The sequence below is a fragment of the Vidua chalybeata genome, chromosome 13 (assembly GCF_026979565.1).
Source record: "Vidua chalybeata isolate OUT-0048 chromosome 13, bVidCha1 merged haplotype, whole genome shotgun sequence".
In the NCBI taxonomy this organism is placed as follows: Eukaryota; Metazoa; Chordata; class Aves; order Passeriformes; family Viduidae; genus Vidua; species Vidua chalybeata.
Genome location: NC_071542.1, coordinates 909,634 through 932,164, shown reverse-complemented (window position 1 = coordinate 932,164; position 22,531 = coordinate 909,634). Strand labels below are relative to the sequence as shown.

Below are 22,531 nucleotides of genomic sequence, written 5' to 3'. Positions count from 1 at the left end.
CCCAGTACGATTTTTCTTGGTTAATTTGACTGTAAGCAAAAAGTTAAAAACTTCTTAATGGTCATGGACACTGATTCCTCTGGGCCAGGTGGGTGGTAGGAGTTGATCTTGCCAGAAATAAAAAGAAGCTGCCGTATTCTAGGGATTTTCTATATGTCTATAGTGTCTATACGTTCTGTAATTTTAGAGACATTTTCAGAGGTAAAAGCAGACTTCGTGTTGGAGCACTGTCCTACTAGTTTGACATTAAGTGCTTATTGTGCATAATTCCAGCATGTCTGGTGCAGGAGCTGACAGCTGGGATTAGACCATCAGGAAGCCGAATTCATTTGCGGATGTGACACATACAAAGAAAATAGTTTTGCTGTGAGTAAAGATACAAAAATGAAAAAGCATGAAGTTCTTTCTCAGATTGCGTGGCAGCTTCATTGCACATCAGCCTTTTGGGTTTTCTCCATTTGGGGCTGTTTTAGTCTCCAGCTGAAACAGTTGGAGCAAACACCTCTTGGTTTTCTAACAGAGGTTATCCTGTAAAAGCAAATTAAGTTCTGTTCACATTTGATTACTTCTTTTGTAACTTTGCTTTTGTCTGGCCTCTTGTAGATACATTAATTCACCTAGGTGGTAAAACTGGCAGCAGGCTAAAAGTCATCTTCAGCATATTTCTGAAGCTTTCAGTGCTCCCACTGGCCCACATCCTTTCAGCATTATCTCCAGTGCAGTAAGAGCGTGCTGCCTACATTATCTCTCTGCTTAAGTGCCTGGCTGCTTCCATCAAACTCTCAGCTTCTGCTTTTGCACTGCCATTTTCTGTGCTATTGATTTCCCGTCCCCTCTCTCAACATCCACCTTGCTTTTAGTTCAGCAAAAGATGTAAACAGTGTAAGCAATTTGCTTTCATTGACTTCACTGGAATCAATTAGTATGTTGGTAGTCCTGACTAATTGCTTTGCTGAATTAAAGCCTGTGTGACACAAAGGCCTCACTGAAAAGGTGCCTGCAAGAGCCATAGGACAACACCTGGTGATTTCATTAGGCTGAGGAGTCTCTGCAAGGACCTCGTAGATGTTTTCTCCTACTTGTAGCTCCTACAGATTTTAGGAGCTATACGCACTTTTTAGGCACTTTTATGCCCCTCTGCTTTCCCTTTTGCCTTTGCCTTTCTTGTCTCCTGGTTTGTTTGGAGAAATACACCCAAGAGCTCCCTTTGAAGCATTGTCCCAGCTCTCTCTGTATCTCCTGGCATTTAAATGCCATGGTTTAAAGGGACTTTCAGAATATAAATCATGTCATTCCATGTGGTCTGTGAATGTTTCTAATAAGTGAAAAGCTCTTCTAAAAACCAGATGCAATAGATAACTTGGCAGGGTTCGGTTAATTTATATGAGGTGCATGCTACAATTTTACGTATTCCAAAGAAGGATGGAGGAATATTAATGAACTGTTGTTTGCACGAAAAATGTGTTTTTTCTTATCAGGAGAGAACTGATTCTATTGTCATTATATAAAGGCAACAAAGAACTTCTAAGTGTATTTAGATCAAATGAGAACATAATCCCATGATGGGAGCAGAGAGGTGATTGTTGTCTGAAGACTGACAGCGTTAAAATGTGAGGATTTATATGAAGACCTGGCTACTTGAGCCCACACACGTTCCTTTAAAAAAAGCTGCTGCCCAGCGACTAAAGCTTCCTGTGGAGTGTGGCTGCCCAGCTGGCTGGGGCTGCAGTGGGAGCCTGTCCTGGCCCAGCTCTGTGTGCTCTCCTGTGCTGGCAGCTGCCCCAGGTAAAGCCATCAGCCCTGGCTGGGTGTGCTGGGAACCCGAGGCAGAGCTGTGCTGTGCCAGCCAGGTGAGCTTTGCAGCCAGCACCCCACACAGCACTTGGAAGTCCTGTTCACAGCACTTGGAAGTTCTGAAAGGTTTTTAGATTTTAGGAGCAAGGAGTTGTTTTTCTGAAAGAAATCAAGCTCTTTTCCTAGAGATGTGTGCTGCTTCCATTATTTCTTGCAGAGGAAACTACTGAGGGGAAAAGATGTGGCAATAGCTTAATGTCTGACCCTTGCTGCTCTTCATCTTACAAGGATTTTTCTTGTCTAGACACATGGTGGTGCCAGGATTTTGCTAATTATTATTTTCTTGAATACACTATGTTTTCATTCCAATTAAATGATATATAACTATTTTTTTTAACTATTATGTTTTGTTGCTTTAGGCTTTGCAGTATTGAAAAATCGCTTTTGTTTTCCTTTCTGAATCAGAGTGTTTTCAAATTCTTGTATTTAAATGAAGAATAGTGTTTTATGAACTTCTTTGGTAGCCTGTCTAAAAGGTATGATTAAGCAAAACGGAAAATAACAATACTAAGCAGGGTCATGTTTTTATTTCATCTAATAGAGGAGTTTGAGAGGTTTATACCTGTGGTTATGTAGCTTTTAAAAACCACTGTACACAATTAGTAGTTCTCTTTTTTATTCTGGAACATTCAGACGTAAGTTACATGTCTATCTGGTTTCATAGAATCAGACTGGTTTGGGGTGGAAGGGATCTCACAGCTCCTCCAGAGCCACCCTTGCCATGGGCAGGGACACCTTCCACTCTCCCAGGGTGCTCCAAGCCCCATCCATGGCCCCTGGGACACTGCCAGGGGTGACAGCTCTGGTCAGTGCCCAGTGTGTCCAGCCTTGCCTTGCCCTGCTGTTTGCCCTTCATCTCTGCTGGCATTTGGCTGCTCCTTCATGTCCATTCCAGCGCAGGGAGATGGCCCTGGCCCAGCTCTGGTGGTACTGCAGCCATTTCTGGCCTGTGTGGTGGTGCATGTGTTTTGGTCATGTGTAGAACAATATTCCTGCTTGCTTTATCCACAGATTTTGTAGTAGATTCTTTTTTTTTTTCTTGGCATCTTATTATAGTTCTCCAACAGTAGCCCATTTTTCTTCTCTGTTGCTCAGGGGAAACAATCTGTAAATCACTTGCAAACAAGAGCTCCCCATCCCAGTAAAAGCCTCAGGTTCTGGCTGAATTGGCTTTACTCTTTTTTTTTTTTTTTTTTTCTGAGGAAGGAAGGATGTTTTTTAGAGCAGAGTTGTGTGTTGCTAGAGGAGTGGAATTATGCCAGGCATCTGTGGTTCATTTTTCTTTATGGATATTTCATACCTTGTGGGTACCTGTGGTCCTTTCAGTCCAGGAGCTCTGGCCATGTCATTCTGCTGTGAATAATTCTGTCCTAGAAGACATTGTCATGAAAATCAATGATTATAAAGTCTAATCCATGCTGCAGCTTGCAGAAGGTCTCTCAGTACCCCATATATCAATTCTAGTTTTTGGTACTTTGCATAGCAATAGCTTCTTACCTTTAATTTATTATAAAGTATTGTTTTTCTTGGCAAAAACGTATGTGATTAATCGTTTATTGGCTGTGCCTTTAATTGTGATAGATCACTGCCAGCTGCTGCACCCTTCCTATTTTTGGCTTGGGCATCTTGAATATCCACAACCAGTAAAAGAAACTACTGCTGGCAGGCGCAGCTGCACTGTGATCTCCCCCCTCTCTCTGCTGTCCTTGCAGCCAGATGATAATGTCAGTGCCTTCCAGCTTTCCTCTCTCATCTGCAGGGATGTTTTCCATGGCCAGGATGCAGAATTCTCATCACAGAGACGAGACACCTTTAATTTGCCTTTTGTCCCCACATTTTGAAGTGACAAGGAGGGAGTGTTATTAAAAATTGGAAGAAATACTTAAAGCTCTTATTAAGAATATTTATTTGTTTTTTTATCTCAGTAGCAGACTGTCGTGTCATTGAATCCATGGATGAGCAAGGTAACTGAAAGTACAGTCACTATTAGCAGTAAAAATAGTTTTTAGTTTGGGCATGCTGAAAAGTAGATTAGTCCCTCATGGAAAAAAAAAACATAAATCCCAGATGTCAAGGAAAACCTAGTTGTACAATGGAAGGTCACTCTTCAGTTTTGAATGAATAATAAAAGTTTTTTAGTGCTCTCAACTTATCTTCTAAAGTACAGTCCAGCAAAGAAATGTGAATAATTAAAATCTTGAGAAATTATTTTGAGAAAATAATATTTGAAAATTCATTATATTATAACCTGTTTCTTAAACATATAGCACCTCTAATAACACTTATTATTTCATACTAATATTCATATTCTTCCTTTGTATGATTCTTCATATTTTGGAGTGGATCATCACTTGTGGTCCTATAATAGTATTTGATCTCTTTATGATGAAGAATTACTGTGTTTCAGGCTGTCATTGTTTAAAATTGAAGTGTGCTTTTGATATAACTCATAGTCTGCTTCAGCATCTGTTTTCCATATTAAATATTGTCCTAGATTATGAAGAAAAAATAAAATAGTGAGGAATTCTGTTGAAACATGTAGTAAAATAATGAACAAATATTCCTGTGGTAATGTGATTTAGAATTGAACCCTAAAAACCCTTCAAAATTTGGCAAATATATCCCTTAAGTGATTATATACACAAGTAAAAAACCATTATTCCTGACAGTGGTAATAAATAGTGAAAACACTTTTTAATGATTTTCTGCAGTTACAGGATATTGTTTATTTTGAAACAGGTAGAGATGTAAATCCAAAAGATATATGTAGGCTTCAGAATAGTTACCTATTGATTTGCTAGAATATATTCTTTAGGTACATGACCTTTATGGAAAATACTCCGTTTGATGTATATATTTTTTATATTAAAATGGTAAATGAATGACAGTTTATATAAGCTACTCCCAGTATTTCCCTATAGTCTTCCTCATGTTTATCTTTTAATGCTGATGTGAGAGGGCAAGTAATAACAAGTGTTTGGAAGTTCTGAAGACTGAGTTTAGATAAATAGCTGGAGACAGATGTTTTTCAAGTTGCCTTGGTCTGCAGAATTGGGTTAGAACACTTACAAGAATGCCTTTTCTTCCAGAACTTGAGGATTCAAGGTTGGAAAGAACACAAAAATAACAGAATAACCAGCCTTGCAGTATTCTGGCATTTCTGCTTCAGTTCTGGCCAGAATCCAGAAATATAGAAGGGAATGAAAATGAAAAAAAAACAGAGGGGAAAAAAACCTTATAAACTCTTTGAGATTCAGCAAGGTCATTTTGGCGTAGTTTTTTTGGGTGAAAGTCCAGCAGGCAGGAAGGTTTTGCAGATCTGTGACTCGGTGTGTTTATCACTGGAGCACAGGTCAAGAGCCCTGGCTCGCACCTGGGTGGCCGTGGCACTGCCAGGCCGTGCTGGACAGGGATCCCCCTGCAGTGCTGCCTCCCTGAGCTTGGAGCAGCTCCCTGCTACCCTGGCTGCAGCTCCTGCCTGCTCCAAGGATCCCAGAGCCTCCTGTGCCAGGGGGAACTCTGTGCTTAGGGTGGCCAGGGATAACACAGGGGATCTGCAGCTGGGGCTGCCCTGCACCAGCACAGCCAGGCTGTCCTTCCCTTCTTGGCTTTGCTGCAATACTGTCCTGCCTGTGCAGGCGTGCTCCAGGCAGAATTCATAAAAAGGCAACACTTACTTAAAAAGAAAGGAACAGGAAATAAGTATTTGTGTTATGGTTACCTCTAATTTTAGAAGGTGGGAATTTTGTTAAAAAGAATTCTGTTTGGCACACTTCACAATTTAATAAAAGTTCCTATTAATATTTTCTGAGTAGTGAAATGAATGGTAACTTATATGTAGTACAGAGAGGCAAGAAGTGTCATAGTGGAAAAAAATGGGGTAGGAACATAATTCTGCAGTTCTGTTCTAGTTTGATAAATATATATCCAAGGTTTCACCTGCCAAAGACAGATCCATGAGTGCTCTTGCTGTAATTAGGACACTAAATGGGGAGAACTGCTGAGGAGTATTGGTCTTGTGAACGGCTATTGTATGAAGAGGATGTCAGTTGGGAAATTTCTTGTGCAGCTGTTGTATTTTATACAGATTACTGAGGCTGGGAATCCAGTTTCAGGTATGGTTTTCCTCATCCAAGCAGAAGCAGACCCTGCTCAGCTACATAGCATTTCAGCATTTTGTAGCATTTGCTGCACTGTCCATGGAAAACTTTGCAATTATGTTTGTTCTAGAGTTTGAAAAAAAAAATTACTTTTACTTTAGGGGATATTGATTATAATGCTGTTATTCTCATAGTGTAAACATGTCATATAAGAAACAGAGAAAACATTAGTTATAAGAAGTGCCTAGTCAACTAAAATTATCAACTTCAAGATATGAGACTAACAGGGTAGAGTTTCTGGTTCAGGCAGTTGAAGGGGACTAGGCAATAACCAGCAAGAATGTGACTTCAGAGGTGACCTTATTAGTTTTAGCTGTAATGCTCTTGGCAACTCGGTTTCTCATGTAGTTTGTGGATGAGGCCCATCTGTTGCATTTGGAAAGCTTCAGGATTTCCAGTGACTTGACCAAAAGTCAGAACAGTTGGGAATGGAGGGAGAAGCGTGGGAGCGTTGGTTGGTAGGACGGTCGGGATGGACGGAGACGAGAGGTCTCTGCAGCCAGGGCCTGGAACTCAGGGTTCATTGCAAAGGGGGTGGCTGCAGGGCCCTGCCTGGGGCTGCCAGCCACAGCTCGGGGCAGGCCAAAAGAGAGAGCAAGAGAGGAAAGTTCCCATTACAATACAATAAATCTTCTGTGCTGAATAGTCTAATTTTCACTAACCAATCTAGTACAAGATACAAATCCCATAGCATTTACATACAGCCCATAAGAATGATTACATTACCGTACTGTGTTACATTTTAAACCCTAAAAACTACTCTTTGGACCCCTTCTGCCAAGCTAGTAGGGTCTGCTCTGACCCTTGGAGCTGTCTGCAAGCTGAGGGTGTTGTTTCATCAAAAGGGCATTACCTTCAGCCGGCCATACCATTGCTTTCCAGTTGTTCAGTAACTAAGGCTTGGTATCTCAAAGCTTGCTTTCATTTCAGTCTTGCTTATAGTTTCCATATTCTCAAAATCTTTTGCCAGGCAATCATATTTATAAGGCTTTCCTGTTTCATCTTCCTCAACAAGAAGGAAGAAATAGCAAAGACATTTTTTGTAAATAATCTAATTTCTATCTGCTTTGTGGTGACTGCAGTTTTACGTGGGCAATAATACTAGTCTTTATCACCTTGTTGGTAAATAAAGTATTGAAACTTTTACAGAAATTTATGTCAGTTGTTCTAAAAATTACTTCAGTGTTCTCTAAAAATTTAGAGGTTCTATGGCGTTGTCCAGTGACAACACACATCTGTAGAAAATACCATGAAATATCCCATGGTGGGTGTTTACTACCTTACTTCTACTTCATGGCTTTTTCCACTGAAGACTGAGGATCTCCCCCTGAGACAGGTACAGGATACCTTGGGATTTTTAGCAGTGTTCTTAGCTTTGGAGCATGGAAGTAGCACAGGAGAGAAGGAGCAGTTTTTCTGCTCCAGTGGGTCACTGTGCCATCATCACATGAGCAGAGAGGAGCATACACAGGTGATAATGAAGAAATCCATGTCAGCATTCAGTTCTTGTTTCTTTATTTTGCAGTATTTGTACATCCCAGCACAGAACAGTGCCTGCTCTTTGTGGCACAGATTCTGTCACCTTCACGAAAGCTGAGACCTTACTTTGTGGTGTTTCTGATCTCAGCTGTGCAGCTCAGAGGATGAGTATCAAGTATGAAAAATCATGGCAGAAGTCTGATATGGAGTGACCATCATAGCTGGCTCTGGTTTAATCCTGAGATCAAAAATATTCTGTTAGGACAGAACTAGCAAAATAAGGCTTTAAAACAGAGCTTCAGAGAAATTGCACAGCTAAAATTGATACGGCTGAAACTAAAACTGTGCTGAAAAATTTTGGTAGGCTGAATACAGATCATAATGACAGCAGCTTCCATTAAAAAAGAGCCTCTACTTATAATGTTTTGCATTTATAATGGCCTAAATTCTCAAAAGATGTGGTGGTAACAGTATCTGAGGATTTGGGGCCAGAATGTGCTCTGCCTAGCACAGGACCAGACCAGTGACGACCCCTTAAATTGCCATAAGAAGAAACCCAGAATGCTTTTAGAGAGAGGATAAATTAATTTAGTCTTAGAAATTCTGACTACACTTGGCATTTACTTATATAAAAATAATATTTTTTTAAAAGTGAAAGGCTTTCAGGAAGAAGTGTCCAGATTACCCCATTATCCTGCATTACATTTATTAGAAATACACTCACCTCAAACTAATGGCTTTCATTTTTATTTAAATGAAAGGATGACAAAAGTTTGCTTTGAAAACACTGCACTGGCCTCACTCCCTTTTATGCTTGTTGTTATTGGTTTTGTTGTTGATGGTTGTTATTTCTGTGGTGTGTTCCCCTGCTCAAGTATGGCTATGCAGGTAAAATTACTCATGAGTTTAATTATTTAAAGGATTGGACTTCCTGTACTTCAGCGTGACTCAGTGGATTCTAAAACCTCAGTTTTTTCAGGTAACTGGTTGGAGCTCCATAAAGCAGGGGGATAAATATTTTTCCCCTGCTCTGGAGGTTGATGTAGCAGCAGTTCTCCTCAGGTGCCAGTTGTCACCCAATCCCAAGCTATTTGTTATTCTTGTTTCACACCTGAATGGTGTCGATCTGCCCGCGGTGATAATCCCACGCTTTGATCTGTACCTGCAGAGGGAGATTGGTTTTGTGACACAAGGTATTATTACTCTGGTCTGACTTTAATGAGCTGTATGGATGAAGTCTGGTATTAATCCACACTGCCCCGTGTGAAAGCTGAGAATGCTGAGAACCATGGTGCACAGAGGTGCTCGAGTTCCTGTGAACAAATGTGTGCAACCATCATGGGTGCTCTCCTGGCCCCACAGCCTGGGGCATGAATGTGCTTGTTGAACCCTACAGTTCTCTTCCAGTCAGCAGCTAATCACAGATCAGATGATGAAAAAAGAGATGAGTGTCTGTGCAGGAGGTGCAAAGCTTTGTCTCCTTGCTTTGTGCCCAGCACAAGTGTGACCCCTCGGTCACAACTGCCCTGGTGTGGCTGCACAGCAGCCTGGCTACCCCTGGTGTAGCATGGTGGCCATCCCAGAGTGCAGTGGGAACTTTATTCCACTCTGCTGTCACTTTGGAGCAATGACAGTTTGAAGATGTGGTGAACCAGAATGCCAATTGCACTGCTGAATGAAGATGCAGAAGCACAGTAACAGCCCTGGTTATTTTGTGCGTTACCCGTGCTGCAGCTCACTGGAGAGACCTGAGGTAGGCTCCTGGGGGTGCTGGGCTGTACCCTTTGGGAAGCAGGGGTGTTCATACCAAATCCCATGGAAATCATCCATGAAGATCTTTCTCAGTAGATGTCACAGGATCAGTACCCCAAAGCCTGGTAGCAAAGCAGCAGTGCCATGGTCTGTTCTGAGGAAGTTCTTCCTTTTCCTAACGTTGTCAAACTCCAACCCACCTGTTTCCTGTGCAGTTTGAACCTAAGGACTGGATTTCTGGTTTTAAAAAGAAAGTTAGTGGGAAAGGTATTTTTAGGTGGGTGTTGAGGGATGCATCTCTCTGATGAGACAGAATTGAGCTGGGGGTTCATAACCAGGATGGGGGTTTATTCTGCATTGCAGCAGCTTGGTGGAGAACTAACTCCTTGCAGTTATGCTCCAAGGGCACGGCCTCTGGAGGTACCCTGAGAAGGTTTGCTTTTAAGCCCTTCTTGCTAAAACGAAATGGAGACTGTTTAGGGCAGGGTAAATGCCTACAAAAGCTGTTAAAATTACCTTACAAGCAACTACAGCAATCTGTGGCAATGTGTGTGGTTTGAACAGTTGGACAGTTCATTGAGGAAGTCTCTTCAGGTGTGCTGGGACTTATCCAAGGTAGGCAGAGAAACAAATGGAAAGTCAACATTACCTGTAGAATTTGCTTAATGTTGGATTTCTTATCTCCAGTACTCATTCAGTAGAATGAGACCTACTAATCCAGTATTCATTTTGCATTCCTATGATTTAAAATGGATATTTCATTTACTGTTTCCACCAGATATATATTCCTAGGTTGTACCGTGCAGCACTAAAACTAAATGGTCTTTTTCCAGGAAATTTCACTGAGATTTATTTTGTTTTCAACAGATGCAGTATTTTTCCTGAATCAATGAAAGAAAATATAGGTTGTTTTTTGGAAAATACTGTCTATAAATTTTTTTAGCACATCACCTTTTACTTTGAAATTTAAGGGTACTTACCAAAAGGGAAGGAATAACCACATCTGATTGTGCCCATAATAATATTCAAGGATAAATTATCCTAATAAGCCATGGTGAGACATACTTTATAATAAGTTCGGTATTTTGTAAGAAAACAGATACAAGTCTCAGTACATTAAAAATTGTGTAAATTGTTCTAATAACTGGCACTGAACTTGTTTAGTATTTCTTCTGTGGGGAACTGAAATTTTACCAATATTTTGCCTAAATTCAAATTTTTTAATGCGAGAGGAAAAGTAATAGTCCCATTAATAAATGGGAACGTTGTAAGTAGTGAATAGTAAAATACATCTCCATATATTTTAATGAAGGTTAAGACATGTTTAGATTTTGATGAAGAATTAATATAAAAACCAAAATCAGTTTATTTAATGTAATGAGTTATGTTGGTAGGGCAGGTTTTTTGTAGCTGTAAAAGGCAGCTCAGAGGAGAGAGAGGATGTCAGCTTGGAGTCCATGCTTACAGGTAACAATTTCTTGATAAGAGGCACAGTATTTATTTATCTTCTTTAAATAATTTTTCTCCCTTTTTAGAAAATACATAGCTTGTTCTCTCCAGTGTGAAATAATCTCTTTCCCAAGATTTATTTTAAAATTTGGCTTCATTTTCATAACCTTCCGGTAAATATTTACCACTGTTCTTTTTCCTGGGAAGATAATCTATGATCTCCATCACATACTATACCATTAAATATTGTTCCACTATTTTCTGCAGGAGCACCTGTCATTAAAAAAGTACATTGTGGACATTGTAATTGAGAGTTCTGTTCCTGTGGAACCGTTAAAAGATGGAGAGGAGAAACAGAAAATTAAAAAGAAAGCCAAAAAGCTAAAGGCACGGATGAACTCCAGGTAGTAACAATTTCTTTTCATTTTTATTTTTTTTCTAAGTTTTGTTCTAAACTTTACCTTCTGTCCTCTAGTGTGAGTGCAGTGGAAGGCTGAAAAAAAATGTAAAATTATTTGCTTTGGGAGTGTCTTGAAAATAACACTGATGAGCCTAATTTATGGCCACTTTCTCTGATTGAGAAAGAAAACTGAATATCGATCTGGAGCCCTTGGTTTCACCTGTTAAGAGCTTTTCTCATAATTGGATGCCAGTGCCCTGCCAAAACTGTAGCCTCTTCTAGCATACAATAGCATGTTTAAATTTGTGTAAACCATGCCTATTTTTCTTTCTAGCTATTGATTTTTAAATGAAGTATCAAAGAAAATCAATAGTAATCAACAAATAGAAGTCAGCCTGCTGTAGTGTCAAATCCCATGACTAAATTTAATCTTTTTTTTTTTTTTCTTTTTTGCCTGTCACAACAAGAAGGAAGTTAAAAATATCTTAAAGTGGAAAGTGAGTTGTCAGACGTGCAATTTGTTCTCAGTCTAAAAAGTGACATCTGCAAATCAGTGTGATGTGCAGGACATCATTATATCATGAACTGGCAGTGTCACTCTTCATGGCTGAATGGTCCCCAGCTCAGGTTAATGCTCAGCTGAATATTGTAATATATTTTTGCATTTCTCTCTACAAATACTTCTCACCTAGGTAAGAGTCACTGTTACACATTTTCTCTGCCTTTTTAAGCGAGAAGGGTTTCAAATAAGAGAAAAAAGCTTGCACAGATTTTTAGAGCTACAGTAGAAGTGAGATGTTTCAGTGACTCCTAGCAGGCACATCAGCCTTCAAAACCACAGCACTCTTACAGTGTATTATGTTTCTGAGTGCTCTCCTCTTTGGATGAGCAGATCCACTAGCTGAATATCACTGTTGGACCTGGATAATGTTCTTCAGGTTTCTGGATGCTCAGGATGCAGAGTTATTCAAATGACCTGTTGATTTAATGCAGTTACTGGGCCCAGTGTTAATTATTTCTCCAGGGCGGCTTCTGTTGAATTCAGTCAAAGATTTGTCAGACCTTGGAATGCAAGTTGAAATAATAATTTATTGTTGGCACAGATAGGAGAAAAACTTTTTCAGAACATTTTGAATTTTTATGTGTCAGACTGCTGTGTGAGTCAGCATATTCATCATCAAAAATTGTGATTAAAACAGTAATAAAGGGCCATCATTTTACAATGGTGATGTACTATTGAAAAATACAGTGAAAGTTTCAAAATCTGAGTTTTATTGAGGAGACATGAAGTTCATGTTCATTAAGCTTGGTTTTACTTTTAAAGGGTGGCTAGTGTTTTCAATGGCTTTGCTGTCCTTGAAGATAACTATAAGTTAAATATAAGATTTTCTGATGTTTACCACAAAAGACGTACTAATAAAAATGTCCAGTAAGCAACATAAAGCAGAGTTATTTTCTTGTTGCTAATTTAGAGTTTCATATGTGTTAGCAGATTATCTACACGCCATGTTTTAGTGCATATTTGCAGCTCTTCTCTAAGAAAATAAATAGTTACAACGAATGCCCTTACACCTCAGCACTTGAAATTTCACATTCATTTCAGTTTCTAGGAAGCTGTGGTATTTTAAACTGGAAAAAAATAAGAACTGCAACCAAATAGGTTCCTGTTACACTCCTGAGTTTCCAGATCTTAAATCACTCTTGCAGTATCAAAGCAATGAAGGGCAGAGGTGAATGAGGGGACAAATGCTGATCAATGGGATATTAGATGTGTTGAGAAGTTTCGTTAGTCTTATTAATTATATTTATAACCCTAAGCCATTTAAGCGGTGCTATCAGTAACAACTGATACATAGGTAAGTAAATTACCTCAGGTTATCACTTATGTGCTGCTAGCAGGAGGATGTTTGGACAGTGACACAGGAGAAGCAGCGTGGGTGAAAGCTGAATGGAGGCATCAGAGGTGTGCTTAGCAGGTAGTCAGGGGACTTAAAGCAGTCCAGCACATTTAGTAACAGGGTTTTGAGGTGATAATTCAGGTTTCACTGACTTGTCTGTACAGAAGCTGAAATGTGTTGTTTCTGGCGAAGAAGGCAAAAGGTTAATAAAGGAATCTCACCTTCATGTTTAATACTAAATTCAGCTGTGATTAATGGCTTTATTAATGACCCACAAATCAGAGCTGCTGGTGATGTAACAATATTTGCATGGAGCTTAAGCTGGAACGGTGAAGCAAACAAAAGGGAAATCTGAGTAGCTTTGGGAAACTTGAGCCATTTGGGTGAACAGAAAATATGAAGAAAGGTTTAATATATGTATCTGAGAGAAATGTATCTGCATCACTGCAGTGCCTGGATTAGTTTTGCTTTACACGTGTGTTGTTAGAAATGGGGTACAGAATTGTTGCTGTGGGCCCTGCCTTGCTCCAGGAACCACTCATGGATTTCACCTGTCGGCACAGGCTGGCTGGAGTGAAAACAAGCAGTGGAAAAAAGTCTTGTCTCCCTCTTCCTGCTTTTTGGCACATGGCCAGTGTAAACAATACTTTTAAGGGACTAAAGAGGTCATGTTTCTCTTTCCAGCAGTAAATGAGTCCTTGGTGAAGGTGTTTCTGTGCTGTTTGGCTAACATTCATTATGTTACACTACAGTCAGTAGTTACATAAAAAATGTTCCTGTGCCTGCAAATGCAACAGTTATTTGTATGTTAATTGTAATCTCTCTGATGTACTAATCTGGTCTGTACTACATGTCTAAGTCATTAATATTTTATATAATAATATTACTTATATATTTTTGTCTTAATATTATATAGCATTGTTTCACTAATCATTTTATAATAGGCAGTAGATTACTACAGTTGTATATATCACTTGTGAAATTTTCTACAATTTGAAAAGTCAACTTAAATGCACCTTTTGTGTACTGATGTTATTCTAAAGTAATGATATTAATAATAAATTGTTAATGGCCAGTAGTTGAGCAGCAGTGGATTATGGATTATGGCAGGGCAGCATTGACAGAAATGCTGTGCTTTACTATGAAGCAGAAAAACCCAAGGTTTGAACTTGGTTGCTGGTCTTATATCCCGTACACTTTAGACAACAGTCAATAATAATGAATATTTTCTCCTCCAGGGCAAAGGAATATGAGAGCTTGATGGAAGCAAAAAATGCTGTGTCTGATTCCCCATTTAAAGCCAAGTAAGCATTTATCTCTATATATTTTAGACATATGCTATTTTCCCCTGTCTGTCACAGAAGTGCCCCTGAAATTTCTGGTGGAGCAGGTGTGGAAGGTTTCCCCCCAGCATGGGGGATGTTGCCATCCTGAGTTTCAGATCAGTCTCAGATACAAAAGGTCAGACTTCAATAAATGCAATAAAGACAATAAATGTGTCTTTTTTTTCTGAAGACACTGTATATCCTTACCTGTATATCATACATCTCTATCATCCTGCAGTAGTAAAGAGAGCATATGCTTATCTTTTTCTTACCTGGAAACAAGAAGGTTCCAGTCTTGCACTTTAAGACTGATGGGTGAAAATTCAGCTGGAATTCTGAGATTGGAAATCTTATGTTTGACCTCCATTTGGTCAGAAACAAAGGTTCTTGTGCTGGAAACACAAGTGTTTTATGCACAGATGTCTTAGGCTGACATTGAGCTTTTTAAAGAATAGATCTTTTTATTGTCAAAGATAAGGCACAGATGAAAACAGCTGGATGGTAAGATGAAAACAAGATCTGTGATCACTGACAAATTCCTTCTGCTTAGTTTGAAAGTGAAAATTGCTCAGCTTTTGTTTTCTGATTCCATTGAAAACAGTTGGGAAAAGATACAAAATATTTGGATTTCCAAGATTATTTTGATAAGGTCTATTACCTAAGATTTTGAAAGAAACTATACAGCTGTAGTTTAAGAGCAAAACACTTAAGAAATTGAAAAGAATTGGAGTTTCATCAGTCCTTGGAAGTACAGGGAGGTTACCAGTAGAGTTCTGCAGTTCTGTGATGGTCAACATGTTCTAAAATGACTTGGAAAAAGATGGCCCGCAGTGAGGGGACAGTGCAATGTTCATGCAGAAATTCAGAACAGTAGGGACAAGAATTGGTGCTGAATGATAACTTTGAAGAGAGTGAGTGAGCAGGCAGTAAAATGGCACAGGTGAAATCCAGTGTGTATTGAGTGCTACCCAATGGAGGGGGAAGACAGAACTCAATTATATCTTCATATAAAAAGTGTGGGCCTTGAATTTGCAGATGGGATAGGTAGTTCCTGGAAAATATCAGCTCAGTACTCAGCAGCTCATAAAAATCCTTTGTTAAGATTACTTAGAAACAAGCAAAACCAGAACAAATAATGTCATCAGATACAAATACCTAGGTCATTTGCATCTTTTGAATAGGATGTGAAGTTTTAGTTCTTTGTCTCTGAACAGATAAGCTACAATTGCTAAAGGTTCAGAGATAGCAGAAAGGGAAATATGTAATGATTTCAGGTATGTCTTATGTATCAGGAAATAGGTAAACTAGTACTACTCCTGGAGGAAAATGTGACAATGGGAAGAAGTTCTGCTGGGGTTATGTTATGGAGATCTGAAGTGTCACAAATGGCATGGAAAAGATAGATGGTGATTGCCTGCTGTCTTCTTGGTGCCAGGACGAGGGAGCACAGGGGAAAGCTGGAGCCAGGTTCTAGAGAAACCAAAGCCAGTGTTCATAATGCAGCATGCAGGGAGATGTGGGGAACTCCTGACAGAGTTCACACAGGTGCTCACTGACAGGTTACCTGCATTCCTGCAGCTCTAGGAAAGCACAGCCAGCCCGAGAAACTCCTAAGCCAAAAGTGGGGAAACAAACACATCAGTAAAGAGGATTATGCAGCCGGCGCTGTTCTCAGTGTTCCTGGGACATCCACTCCCAGTGGGCAGATGGTGTGTGTGCCTTACTGGTAGCTGGGCTTAGGGAGTCTGTAGCATCAGTCAAGGGGCTGTGGGCTCTCAAGAACTGGAGTCAAAAACCCTCATCTTGAAGTTGCACCAACTTTCCAGATTGGGAGTATTTGTCTTCACACTGAGGTAATAACCTCTACCAGATCCTGTCTGTTTTGTGGCTGTTTCCATCACTCATAAACTGCTGAGGAAGGTGGCTTTTTGTACAAGCTGCTAGTGGTTAAGCAGTTCAGGTCCTTGCAGTTAGACCTCCTTGAGGTACATACAACTAGCCTGTATGCAAGTATATTTTAAACAGGCTTTTCAAAAGCTTGAAAACTGCTGCTGAATATTAGATGTATTTTAAAATAATAAAAATCCATCACTGAGGTTTGACACAAGAAGATGACCCATCTCCAGCAGATGGCACACCTGCATAAACACATGGGAAAGAGCTGACTTCGTTTCTTGCTCATCAGCACTTCCATTTGCAAGATTAATTTCATGGTATATTGAGACTTCTAGATTTGTAGTTTTTATGTTTTGCTTTTCTTTTCTGCTAGAAAATAAAAAAATAGGCTCTAGTCATCAGAAAGTAGAAATGTGGCTCTGAAGATATTAATAAGCTCTTGTGTCTCTGTGTTAAATTCTGAGATTATCAGTGATGTAACTTGGTCAGTTCTGTCTCAGTTGTAGCATGAGAGAAATTCAGATTTTAAATATTTTTAAAATACTTTCAAATCTTTTGACTGATCCTGAATTTACAGTTTTCAATTCTCTTTATGTATTAATTGCTCATTTGCTTTCAAGCAGAATTTTCTGTTCCGTCTGCTTTTTTAGTTTCTTCCTTTATTGCCTCTGGTAGGGCCATGCCCTTTCAGGTGTGAAAGTTACAAAATCTGAACTTTCACTTCCATCATGGTCTGGGAGGTCTCTTTGCAGTCTTCATGTAAAAACCTAGAGATCTATCAGCTGCTTGCATCTAAATTTTTAAAATATAGTTTCAGGGACCATAGTTATTGTGATTTCCAAAATTACACAACATTTTACCTGCTATGAGGGCTTAAATATTTGTGAGCTTCTTTGAAATCGAGGGGGTAAAAATAGGAACTAAAGTCTGAACTGGCTTTTTAAATAGAGGAGTGTCTGTGAGCCAACCGGAATCCCATTTATTTATATTTAAATGTTTTTACTTTGCACAACACATATTAGAAAATGGAAGAAGAGTAGGGAAGTATTATCTCTTTCTGTAAGAGAAAGGATGAGAAGTCAAGAAATTTTATGAGGCGAGAGTTTTAGCCCAGACTGTATCTACTAACATGGCACAACCTAGTCTTAATACAGAGAAAAATAATAGGAGAACACAGAACTAAGTACGGGATCCTACTTAAGCAAGGCCAGCAGGAAGAGGAGTCAGCAGAAAGAAACAAACAGCAGTAGGGCTGAAGCACTGTTACCTTGAGAAGCTGTGCAGGCAGTCAGAGGACACCGTGTGCCAGGCATTCTGTGCCTGTACCTGGCTGGGTACAGACTGGCTGAGCACAAACTGGCTGAGCAAACTGCTGCCAGCTGGGAGTCTGCACAGCTCTCAGGAGATCTGCACAGTTCCTGAGAAAAGTCCCATCACAGAATGAAGGGGGTAAAAACTCTGAGTGCTGAATGCAGTCTTTGGGTCAAAACAAAGAGTTTTTGTCTTTCCCCAGGGAAGGTCTGAGGTACTCAGACTGGAGTGGAAGTATACCAGTGAACAGAAGATATCTTTTGGCTTAGTAGGCTGTGGAGCTTAAAAATGGAGAAGCTCCTATTTAAATTCTTTTTAAAGTGGGACACAATTGGTAGGTTTATTTATTTGCTTAACAGAAGCAATGTGTTTTAGAATTAAAGAAAGATATCTTTCTTTTATGCTTCCTTTCTTATGGCACATTTCTTTATCCACTCCTCTACCCCCAAACTGAGAGTGTCTTCACAACCAGAACCACTTATGGAATGCAAGTTCTTATCTGATTTTAGTTCTTAGTCATGTTGTCAGTTGTTACAGAAGAAAGACAGAAACCAGAGTTGGTCTTTGGCAGGTAAAAAGCCTTTTTAGATCACCTTTAAGATTAGGCCACTTTAATATTATGAGACCACTGATTTCCTGATGCAACTGATAGACTGTTTCTGTGGTTCTTACTAGTTGAAGGTTTGCAGATTTATAAAACCTTTTGCACTAAGGAAGCACTGATCCAAGTGCTTTCTAAGCTCTACACTGGTACTACACTAACAGCAATAAGCAGACAGGCTTTATCCTGCTGTGACAGACAATGGGTATCCCTTCTTCAGTGCTACAGCACTGATTCATGGCTGGGATTGTAAATGGCTCTGAGGAGTTCTTTCTTAGAAATGACTTCTAAAAGATGGCTCAGACAGTTGGGGTTTTTAGTATCTGTTTAAAAAATGGTGTACATTAGGGAGAGGGGTGGGATAATTCCAAATATTGCCTTGTTTGGTCGGTATTTTGGTCTCTGAACTGTTTCATGTGCCAAGAGGGACACTCAAGGAAAGGACTGTGGACATTGTCACCTGGAGAAGCCAGGTGTTGCTCCCTGCCTTTCTCAAGTGCATTTGCTGGGTGGTCCCTGGTGGCACTTAGGTCATTTTGTAGGTGCTGGTGGACTCTTGGTGGGTTTGTAGTATTCATTCATATTCTCTGGGAGCTGATCTGAGCTATTATTCAGTGTCCAGTGTACTGGGATAACATGGCAAAAGGTGTGTCAGGTGTCCATTGGAGCATTCTCAGTTGTCCATCAGAGTACATTTTGAAAAGGGAAGGAAAACATTTTCACAAAGTTAGACGGTTATTTACATCTATTTAGTATTTTCTAATGCAGAGACAAGGCCATGTATTTCAGTGTTAAATATCCAGGAAACAAAGTATAACTGTCATCCTTCAATACAACAGGGAAACTAAAGTAATGAAAGATTGCCTTGTGCCTGAAGGGAATTAGCAGGTTTGCAGGGGGAGAAGTTAACCCCTTTGTCTAATATTTTATCTAGACTCTCCTCACATTACAAGGAATTGTTTTAATGTATTATTTTTATTTACCCCTTTTTTTTAACTGTAAAGGGATAATTCAGATACTGTGGGTATCGGAACCACTGTTATCGTGGAAACAGACTGCAGCACAAAAAGAAGAGGTAGAAAAAGAAATATTATTTCCTGTAAGAGTCTGCTGTGGAGGAGATGGGAATGTAGTGTGAAGTTTGTTCTTTTAGCTAAATGTCTGTACAGATATAGTACTTTCTTTCTTTCATTACGATATATCAGTGTATTCACTGATACACTGTAGGTTGTAGGTTTCCTGGTGTAGTAGGCTTAGAGTCCAATTAGGCCAGTTACAAGGTATTATAGCAAAATACTGATTACTGAGGAAAAACCCAAATAATCTCTGAAACTGGAAGTACTTGCACAAAAATTAATTTTCAAAATGTTGTGGAAACTGTATAAGAGCTAGAGTGTAAATAAAATAAAATTCAGGTAAACTTTAAAACAAGATAATTAACGGGTATGATCGGGCAGGTGGCTGATTTCCTCTTCAGAAAATAGCTAAAACATTCTCATGGGAATGCAAATGAGTATATTCAGAAAACAGCGTTTGTAGGATTTTTTCATCATCTTTCAGAATTCCATTCCAAGGTGTATGAAGCTGCAGCTGGTTTCTGTCCAGCAGTGGGATGGTGTTGCCTTGGCACAGCCGCAGCGGCCGAGCGTGCCCCGGGACACGGACTGTAGTGCAGGGGTTGGCACCGGGGGCACGGGGAGCGGCCAGGGGCTGGGCACAGCTTCTGGGGGATCCCCACGGCTCTGCCTGGGGCCGGCCAGGAGCTGCTACAGCCGCCCTCCGTTCCCTCGGCACCGGCACCGCCTGCCTCGGGGGAAATGGGGCCCGCGTGTCCCGGGATCGGGGCAGTGTGTCCGGGATCGGGATCGGGAGCGCGTGTCCCGGCATTGGGGCAGTGTGTCCCGGCTTTGGAGCCGTGTGTCCCGGCTTTGGAGCCGTGTGTCCCAGCGTTGGAGCCGTGTGTCCCGGCACTGGGGCCATGTGTCCTGGCTTTGGAGCCGTGTGTCCCGGATCGGGGCCGTGTGTCCCGGATCGGGGCCGTGTGTCCCGGCTTTGGAGCCGTGTGTCCCGGCATTGGAGCCGTGTGTCCCGGCTTTGGAGCCGTGTGTCCCAGCATTGGAGCCGTGTGTCCCAGATCGGGGCCCTGTGTCCCGGCTTTGGAGCCGTGTGTCCCGCATCGGGGCCGTGTGTCCCAGCTTTGGAGCCGTGTGTCCGGCATCGGGGCCGTGTGTCCTGGCACTGGGACCGTGTGTCCGGCGTCGGGGCCGTGTGTCCCGGCTTTGGAGCCGTGTGTCCCGGATCGGGGCCGTGTGTCCTGGCTTTGGAGCCGTGTGTCCAGCATCGGGGCCGTGTGTCCCGGCTTTGGAGCCGTGTGTCCGGCATCAGGGCCGTGTGTCCCGGCTTTGGAGCCGTGTGTCCCGGATCGGGGCCGTGTGTCCCGGCTTTGGAGCCGTGTGTCCCGGATTGGGGCCGTGTGTCCCGGCTTTGGAGCTGTGTGTCCCGGATTGGGGCCGTGTGTCCCGGCTTTGGAGCCGTGTGTCCCGGCTTTGGAGCCGTGTGTCCCGGATCGGGGCCGTGTGTCCCAGCGTTGGAGCCGTGTGTCCTGGCACTGGGGCCGTGTGTCCCAGCGTTGGAGCTGTGTGTCCCGGCTTTGGAGCCGTGTGTCCCGGATCGGAGCCGTGTGTCCCGGCACTGGAGCCGTGTGTCCCAGATTGGAGCCTTGTGTCCGGCATCGGGGCCGTGTGTCCCGGCTTTGGAGCCGTGTGTCCCGGATCGGGGCCGTGTGTCCCAGCGTTGGAGCCGTGTGTCCTGGCACTGAGGCCGTGTGTCCTGGCACTGGGGCCGTGTGTCCTGGCACTGGGGCCGTGTGTCCCAGCGTTGGAGCTGTGTGTCCCGGCTTTGGAGCCGTGTGTCCCGGATCGGGGCCGTGTGTCCCGGCCTTGGAGCCGCGTGTCCCGGCACTGGGGCCGTGTGTCCCGGATCGGAGCCGTGTGTCCGGCATCGGGGCCGTGTGTCCTGGCACTGGGGCCGTGTATCCCGGCTTAGGAGCCGTGTGTCCCAGCGTTGGAGCCGTGTGTCCCGGCGTTGGAGCCGCGTGTCCCGGCACTGGGGCCGTGTGTCCGGCTGGCAGGGGCTGCCCTGGCAGGAACGGCAGGAGCAGAATCCACTCCCCTTCCATGGGGAGCTGCCCAGCAGGCAGCCCAGCCACGCCCGTCCTTCCCTGGACATCAGTGCGCAGCCAAGACATCGGGTTAAATCTGCAAGTGCTGCATGTATTGATGCTACTATTTCAAGGCTTTTTGGCTTTTTCTGGAGATGAAATGTGGCCTAGAAATATTGACAGATCTTTTTTCTTTGCCCTATAAAATATATTAAACCTGATAAAAGTATTTAGCCCGTGTTAGAAACCTGTGATATGAATAGCCCTTGTTTGCCAATTTGCAGTGCAAAAAGATCAGATACTGTATTTGTATTTGCTGAACATACAATTTATTAGTTTACATTATGGTAGTGTTCCAAGACAAATCAGGGCCTTACATCCTTCTGATAGTCTGCATTCTGAATTATCCATTTGTGAGGAATACTAAAACCTTAATAAGTGAGATGTAAATATTTTAAGGGGAAAAAACATTAACATTCTCTATTATCCTGCACAGTAAAGTTTCAATTATTTATCATTCCATGTATGGCTTAGTAAGCATTGGAGGAGTGAAAATTGGGGGACAGAAGGAAGACTAATTAATTGTCTTGAAATGTTTGGATTTGGATTCAATGGTATTTTTCCAGAGTCGTGGATCAGGTGTGGATGCCATGTCCCAGTAATCCCCAGTGCATACCAAGAGTGTGCCAGGAGTCCAGTCTGCACAAAGAGCTCTCTCTTTCCAAATCCATTCATAGCAATGGCAAATTCTGCATCCAAGCACAAGTCCTCTTGCAATAGATTTCTAGTCCTTTGAAACAGTCCAAAAATGATTCTTATGTCTCTGACACGGCCAAGAAGTCAGTATGAAGGATATTTAAATAATTTCTCCAAGGCTCGCTGGGTGGGAGGAGGCAGATTTTATTTCCCCTCTCCTCCCCATATGATCACACAGCACCCTTTGACTGGTTTTGGCAGAAAACTCCCCCTGCAGTAGGATATGAGGATGCAAGAGGTAATTCTTTAATGTGGCAGAGTCGGAAATTCATTCTTCCAGTTTCTTACTCTGTGATGCTGAACGCATGCTTAGAAAGTTTGAATTTTGCAAAAAGTATCCAGAAAGACTTTCAGAAGAAATGGAAAAGCTGGAAGGTTTTCCTGGGAAGTTAGTACTGGTTGTTTTTAAAGTGAGGACAGAAACTGAATTTATGGAGCATCTTAGCAGACTAAAGAGAAAGACTCTTGTGTTAGATGTGTCAGCTGAAGG

The 22,531-nt window shown here is 41.6% G+C and overlaps 1 protein-coding gene across 9 annotated transcripts in view; it reads left to right on the top strand.

Annotated features, from left to right (window-relative positions):
* The window catches only part of SCAPER (S-phase cyclin A associated protein in the ER), a 138,016-nt gene that overhangs the window by 45,734 nt on the left and 69,751 nt on the right, over positions 1–22,531 (top strand). For all 9 annotated transcript variants that reach the window (XM_053954905.1, XM_053954906.1, XM_053954908.1 and 6 more), the window contains exons 21-22: positions 10,962–11,098; positions 14,231–14,296. In XM_053954905.1, coding sequence (XP_053810880.1) covers positions 10,962–11,098; positions 14,231–14,296 — 203 coding nt within the window. The remainder of the gene's footprint in view (positions 1–10,961; positions 11,099–14,230; positions 14,297–22,531) is intronic.